Source organism: Chinchilla lanigera, unplaced genomic scaffold (assembly GCF_000276665.1).
Source record: "Chinchilla lanigera isolate Chin_1 unplaced genomic scaffold, ChiLan1.0 scaffold00002, whole genome shotgun sequence".
Taxonomy (NCBI): Eukaryota; Metazoa; Chordata; class Mammalia; order Rodentia; family Chinchillidae; genus Chinchilla; species Chinchilla lanigera.
Genome location: NW_004955403.1, coordinates 31,462,598 through 31,470,624, shown reverse-complemented (window position 1 = coordinate 31,470,624; position 8,027 = coordinate 31,462,598). Strand labels below are relative to the sequence as shown.

At 38.2% G+C, this 8,027-nt stretch overlaps 1 protein-coding gene across 1 annotated transcript; it reads right to left on the bottom strand.

Annotated features, from left to right (window-relative positions):
- Positions 1-5,229: 5,229 nt before the first annotated feature.
- LOC106148296 lies at positions 5,230-8,027 on the bottom strand (the record flags this gene model as incomplete). The annotated part of the gene is given in 1 exon segment (XM_013513186.1): positions 5,230-8,027. A coding segment is annotated over 1 exon segment (543 nt), but the record flags the coding sequence as incomplete, so codon positions are not given.

Here is an 8,027-nt window from a genome sequence, read left to right as displayed (position 1 = left end):
GCTTTTGCCGCTGAGCTAAATCCCCAGCCCCTAAGGTTAACTTTTCTCCTTACTTGAAAACATAATGAAGAAATTTGTTGCTTTCTTCTAGGGATCATCATGTTTTGGAATCACTTTGAAACTCTTCTAGGAAAACTTTCACAAAATTTACCATGTGCTAACTACAATAACTCAAGTAAATCATGTTTTATACAAAGAAACAACACAGATACACACTGAGTTCATGTATAACTCAGACTTCATATGCTGTTTGCTGCCTGAATCACAATTGCTCTTGCATGACTTCGCACTCAGCCTGCCTACACGGTGAAATCAGTGCACATGGCAGAAGTATTTTCTTGGCATCTATTAGCAGATCTCATGTCAGGTCACAAGTTCTTTTCTTCTCCACCCTCCCACAATATGACACGATTACAAACAACCTAGCAGTGTTTGTGTTTCAAGAATTTCAATTTTAATAGTATATTCACATCATTTAAATAAATTTATACTTTCTTCCAATATAAGGATTTATAGATGTATAATAGTGTTTCACAGAAGTGCAAAAACAATGAACATATTTTAGTACCCAGAAGCTAACATCTAACAAGTTATTTTAAAATAACTCTTTTTTTAGAACAGACCTTACAAAGAAAGATATGAAGAACTCAGATATTCTGTAAATTTTGTTTTAAAATTACCAAGTAACAAGCTGTGGTGGTGCACACGTGCGATCTCAGAACTCAGGAAGCTGAGGCAGAAGGATTACCTTGAGTTTAGGCCAGCCTGGACTACACAGTGAGACTCTGTCTCACATAAAGAAACAAACAAACACACAAAAAGTTACCAAGTAATAAAGTTACTTATGGATTACTGACTTGGTTAGGTATTCTCAGTTAAGAGCATATAGATAATTTTTCTAACCTTACATTATACAGTGATTTTAAATTCTTTTCTGCTTTCAAAAGACTGACTTTACATTAGTAGGAACTGGGATTAATAGAAATAAAAATAGTAACAAAAACACTACTCCTCCACTGAAAAATACAATGGGGCTGTTTTCCTAGATTTTGTAGAAATCTTTAAGACATTCTGAACTGAGATTTATGACTCAATTCAAAAAGCAAGTCTGAGGAAAGAGACCTGAGAAAGCAATGAAGACCAAAGTGCAAGCGACATGTGAAAGACCAAGATGTGAAAGTGATATGATGGAAAGATGAAAGTATGAAGTAGAAACTGCTTGGTAAAATACTATGGAAAGGGGCCTACGGCTGACAGTGGGCTTCTTTAAACTTCTTATAGTCCACTGAATAGATAAATTAGCTCCATTTGAGTGGCTCTGGGCCAAATAGGCAATTTATTGTAAGAAACAAAGGAAAATAAATGGAGGAAATATACTGGGACAAAAATTATATTCTTAAATTTTCATACATGTCACCAGAATCATTCTTGGGGAAACTGAAAAGAAACAAAATGATCTGAAAGCAACAAGTTTGTAAAGCACAACAGGCCTGAGACTTCTATCCCTGGAAAGGTCTGCTTGTGAGATTGGCCCCTGGGTCATATGGGAACTTGGGTCATAAACTGTCTCCTAAGCCTTCCGTAAGTGTTAAAAGTGGCCCATGGTGCCTAAAACATAGAAACCATGTGTTTTATGCCAAAAGCCTCCTTTCCTTCTGGCACTCTGGTTTTGGTACAGGCTATCGAGGAAAAATGTTTTTTTTTTTTTTACTTTTTTTTTTTTTTTTTTCTAACTTCTCTATTTAAAGATTCACAAGCAGGAGATTCCTAAAATTCTTACAGTTGGCATAATCTATTTACCAGTCTTGAGTGACTACATGTTTAACCAAACAAATATCTTTAAAAAACAAAACACCACTTTTGCTACCTACAACAAAATCTACTGCAATAATTTCTCAGCTGGTCTATCAGTTGGCAGTTCTATCCCTTCCCAGAAAATTACTTAACAGTTTAGAGCCTACATGGTCATGACATAAAGTGACCTGAAAACCTCAAGGATTGCCAGGGTTGCTACCTGTCTCCTGAATGATGTTGTCTTAGTTACTGTTCTTGTAACTAAGCCCTTCCCAGTCCTCTTTGGGGCCCAGGAAGTTTACATGTGTAATCCCATGGAAAAGTTTTTGGAATTCGAGTGAGTTGATTCCAATCTACCACTTCCAGTGCAATCCATAGTGAGAATAAAGACACTAAGGCATATTTGTAGTTGTGGGGAGCCAAAGGAGTCCTAAGTTCAGCCACAAAGATGGCTATCTGGAACAAAGGCCTCGCCTGGACCTAGGGCCAAACCCGAGTTTTATTAATTCATGAGGAAGGGGAGTGGCTTGAGGATGAGTGACTGTGAGAATGGCAGGAGGTACGTGAGTGCTGTAAGGTGGGCTAGGAAGGAGGCCCAAAATCACCTCTGCAATATGCAGAGAGAATATGCAGAAAGAGTAATCTGCATAACACAACTGAGATAGTATCTAATGTTTTGGGGTTGGTGTGTCAGCTCTGATATGTAATCTTTCAAGCCCTGGGAAGTCATAACTTCTATCTCAAGGTTTGATCCCAACCAACAGCGTGGAGCACAGGCTCTTCATCCTGCCTGGTCCTGGCTCACACAAGGGAACAACGGAGGGTCTAGGGAAACACTGCCTGCCTTCTTCAAGGACACACATTAGCATCTCAGCTGGACAGATATGCATTCCTTAAAGCTAATTGAAGGGATAAGGAAAAGTCCTAGCCAGCTCTGTACATAACAGTACATGGAAATAGGGTCAGGTTCAGCCAAAATGGAGACAATTGCTCCTCCCAGGTGGTCCTCTACACCTAAAATTAAAGAAGAAAAGGTTTACTTCAGTTCACAGTCTGTAGAGGTTTCCATCCATAGTCATCTGGCTCCAAAGCAAGGTGGCATGGTAAAGGGGCATCACAGAGGAGGAACAGTTCATGGTATGGCAGGCAGAAGGCAGAGAGCAGCAAGCAGTAGCCTCCTCACCTTTTAATCCCTTCCAGGCTACTCTCCTTTAAGGTGATGCCTCCCACATGCAGGGTGGGCCTTCCCATTACCCAAATCCAGAACTATGGTAAACCAGTCATTGGACTAATTTAGAAATCATGCACCCTTCATCCCAGCATCAAAACACCCTATATCCAGCCACCTCTGAAAAGCCACATCTATATGACAGCATGAGACTTCCAGAGAACATCTGTATACAAGTAGGGAATCAGATGATCATTTGTAACATGGGAGACCAGGCAAGGAATGTGAGCACCAGGCTCACCACAGCATGTTGACGCTTATTAGCCTGGCATGCATCCTTCCTCTACTTTGCATTTGGCTTACATATCCACTGTAGCATTTTACCAACTTACACTTAAAAATATTTGTTACCTATGCATGACATGCATTTTTTACATGGGAATTTCTTCAAAAATATTATGGTCTATGGATTCAAGGTATGTCAACTTAGTAAGAACTTTTTCACCAGGAGCATCTATAATGTACAAAGTTCAGTGTCTTGGGCACTGAAAGAGATGGGAAACTATAAGAAAACACTGACTCTTCAGATGGACACTATAATTTATTTCTTTCTGAAAACTACTTCAAATTTGAGTCTTTAATGTACCAGAATTAAAACATGCTCCAGTGCAAGAACTTCCTTTTCAGAGTATGGTACTTCCTGGGCTCTGTAGATACTCTTAGCAACAATATATTTCATTGGAATGCTTATCCCCTTAGGCTTATCCCCTTTTAAAATAGCTTAGCTGTCCACTTGCACAAAGCTTTAAAGTGTTTCCTCATAAAATGACTTATTCTTCCTCCTTCTCCTTAGCTGGATATTATAGAAAAATAGTTATTTGCAAATAAGATCAAAACTCTAACTTTCTTCTAGGTGTATTCCTATATTTAAAAAATATAGGTAGACACGTTTCCCCATTTGATCATGTCCTACTTTTTCAAGTACTGACAAAGCATAGTCATTACAGTATTGTCACTAGGTTCTGAGTAGAAATTATCAAAATATATAGGATATGTAGTTTAAAAGTTCTAAATTTTGAGGTCTGAGGTATTATTTTGGATAAACCAGGGTCTTAATGTTCTTCTATGAAATTTTGGTGTACAGTAAGTTAGACTTTATTTTAAAAATGAACCATTCATAATGGATAGGTAAGTTATTAATATTTTCTTACCAAATATTTAATGACTCTTATAAGGCAGACTATAGGCTATGTGTAAAAGGAAAATAGACAACACATATTAACATTGGAAAATTTAACACAACCTTTATAATCTAAGAAAATCAACATTATAAAAAATTGCTGAGGATATAATAAACAAATTATATAATATGGCAGATATAATTATAAAGTTCTATATACAATTAATAAAAAAAATTACCTTTCAAATGCACATTGAAAACTGTCCCTCTCACACACACATTTATAATTTATCATTTCATGATTTTAGTTACCTGTGGCCAACCAAGACCTGAACATATTAAATGGAAAATTCTTGAAATAAGCAATTCATTAGTTTAAAAAATGTGCTCCATTCTACATAATGATGAAATCTCATGCTATGTAGTTCCCCCTTGCTCAAGACATTCTTTTTCCAGTGTATCCACCTTGTATATACTACTCACTCATGAGTCACTCACTAGCTATCTCAGTTATCAGATCAACTGTCATGGCACTTTGGTGTTATGGTTTGTGTCTGTATGTCCCCCTAAAGCCTCACGCAGTCATGGGGCTGGCTTTTAGAGTTTATGATTGATTGGGTGTGAGTGCTATACCCAACATGGGGTGAATAGTTTGCCTATGTAAGGAAGAGGAAGAGGCTACTCGCCACCACTCCTCCCTTTTTGCTCTTGCTGCTTTTGCTATCTTCTGCCTCCATGAACGGTTGCAATCTGCCATGTGGCACCTTGCCTTGGAGCCAGGTGAGTATGGACTGAAACCTCCACAGACTGTGAGCTAAATAAACCTTCCTTCCTTAAATCTGGGGGTCGGGTATTTTGTCTCAGCAATGAGACAAAAAGTAACTAAAATACCTGGTACTTGTGTTCAAGTTCCCCTTATCCTAATTAATAAAGGCCCCAAAGCACCAAGGTAGTAAAGCTAACTATCTGGATATTCCAGAAAGAAGCTGCAAAGTGCCTCATTTAAGTGAAAGGATCAAAGCACCAGGAAAAAAGGAAACCACACTCACATAACTTTTATTATGAATATAATATTTATAGAAAGTTATGATTGTTCTATTTTATTATTACTGTTGTTAATCTTTTATTGTGCCTAATTTATAAATTAAACTTTATCACATGTATGTACAGAAAAAGACATAGCATGTATGGGGTCCAAAACTATCTACAGTTTCATAGTTTCAGTCAGCCACTGAAGGTCCTGCCATCTATCTTCAATGGATAACTGGAAAACTACAGTAGTCAAAAAAGTGATTTTTCAGTACACAAAGAAGACCTTGGTAATCCAAAGAACAGAAATAACACAAACAGCATTCTTTGCCTAAATAAAATAAAATTAGAAATTAATTTAAAACAATCAAAAGGAAAAAAGATTCATCCTTCTGGAAATTTTCACATGCATAAATTAAATAACTCTTTTGTGAAAACAGAAATACAAAACCTCCCAATTAAATAAGACTCAAGGGATACTTTCTTAATATCAGCAATCACACACACACACATGCACATATTTCTATCTCAAAACTAGCATCTTACATGTTGGAGAATGAACTGAACTTTTTTGCTCAGCTCAAGAACAAGATAAAGGTAACAGTTGTCCCCAGTATTATTGAGTATTATAATGATGGTGATGTTGAAAATGTTAGTCACTGAAATTAATAAATCAGCTATATAATAATAGGAAAGAAAAAGGCAAAAAACTCTATGTGGATGATATGATTAAATGATATGATTAATGATATGATTAAATATCCAGAAATTCAAAGAAATATTTGGAAAAATACAGCAGAGTAACAGAATGCCCTATCTCACTGCTATTCTGCTTCTTTTCCTGGACTTTGTATTTTTAGCTCTCCTGGTTACTAATGTTCAAAATGTTACTGTGCTAACAATAATTTCAACTGCACTTTCATAATCTATTTTCATTTTATATTTTGCAGAAGTCATGAAGATTTTGACTCTGAAAAGTACATCCCAACAAATCTTTTTTTCTGTCCCACTGCCATCACCGTTGTTCACCCTGCTCATGCACCTGACAGACTGCTGCCTGTGTAGTGATGACACTCCTGCTTACTATGTAATTTCCTTAATATAAAGCCTAACTTTGTGGTCTAGTTTCTCCAATAATCCCTTAATTTACCTTTCCAAGTTTACTGCTGCAACTCTTTTCACTATACATTGTTTAGCTGTACCAGATTACTGGGTATCTCTTAGATGTACCCATACTTGCAGCTCAGTATATTTTGGATTACCTATCCTAGACAGTTATTCTATAACAAGAATAATAATGTGTATTCATGTTTAGGCATTGTGTTAAAATACTTTGCTTATGCTGCTTTATCCCACCTTAACACAGATATGGTTTCTTTATCACTTGAAGTCCTAGTATTGTATAACTTGCATTGGCATTTATACTTGTTTTATACTTTAAATTCCTGACTTTGTTTTAACTTCACTTGCTTCATGAGAACAGAAAGTGATCAGTACACATCTCCGTTATCACTTGCAGCATAGTAAGCATTCGATAGATATTTCCTTTACTGAAAAAAGTGTGGCTACCTAGAAGATAAAAATTAAGGCTTTATACTTAATTAAGCACCTCTCTGTGTATAATTAATCCGCTTTTCGTTTCTTGGCTCTATTCCAGCTGAACAGGGACTCTGCCTTATTAGTGCTGTATTTCCGAGGCCTAGAACTATTCCAGGCACATGCTCAACAATTGGAAATAATCCTGTCCTTATCCTTGTAGGAAAATTAATTGGCAATGAATGACGCAAAAGAAGCAGATCAACAATATCGACAAGAGAAGCCAACATTAGCGTCAGATCATCAGTTTCTGATTTACATCCATCATATTCGATAACAGATGGTATTTACCTAGTTTGGTTTACGAATGCAAAAATTTTTTTAAAAATTAATTTCATATTACTGGACCCCCTGAATCCTATTTTTATAATTACAAAAGTCATTAGCTGTGAAAGCAACAAAGGTGTTGGTAGACAGTATCTTCAAGGTCAGGAATAGTCAGAACCTAAAGACTCTCAGGGTATTGCGCATATGATAAATTAATTCCGTATTTATAGATTGCTTACTGACTCTAGATTCTTTATATGTGGTACTATACAGTAATTCCACAACGATTGTCGTCTTTCATTCTGAGGTTCGGGAGGTCATCCTTTCAGTTATTGAAGTGAAAATATTTAGCATAACATCAACCAGCTGTTCTCCCCAGCAGCTTTACTCTGCAGAAAGTAGAGGATTAACAGGAGCTGGACTAAGGTTGGACGTGGACAGTCAAGGCACTCAATGCTGGGCCTTGTGTCTGCTTTTAAGAACCTGGGAGGCTTCATTTCTTCCTTTTCCCCAGATCCTCCAAAAAAGCTTAAATTCTAACTTTGACCGGTTTTGATAAAGGGGAACAGAGAAGCAGGCGTTTTTGCAACGCACCACTTCTAAACACGACACATCAGGTCTGGCTCTAAACCACCTTGTTTTGCTGCTTTTTAATAGAAAATGACTGGCACATAAAAATGAAGACCCCCACAGTCCCAACCCCTGACCACGAAACGCAGCTCTGGGGGTGAGCAACCTACACCGCCCACTCGCAACTCCGGCGGAAGGATGGGAAGACAGTGGAGGGGTCGGGTCTCCCGTGACGAAACCACGCCCCTCACGTTCTCGTCGCTCATTGGCTGCGGCGCAAGGCTGCGGATGGAGGGGCGGGCTTGACGCTGAGAGGCGCCTGTCAGCGCGCAGCTTCTCGGGCGGTGGGCGTGCCCCGCGGGCGGGTGCGCGCGCGTTGGAGGACCGGAAAGGAGGCGGGGCGGCGGCGGCGCGCGCTCCCGG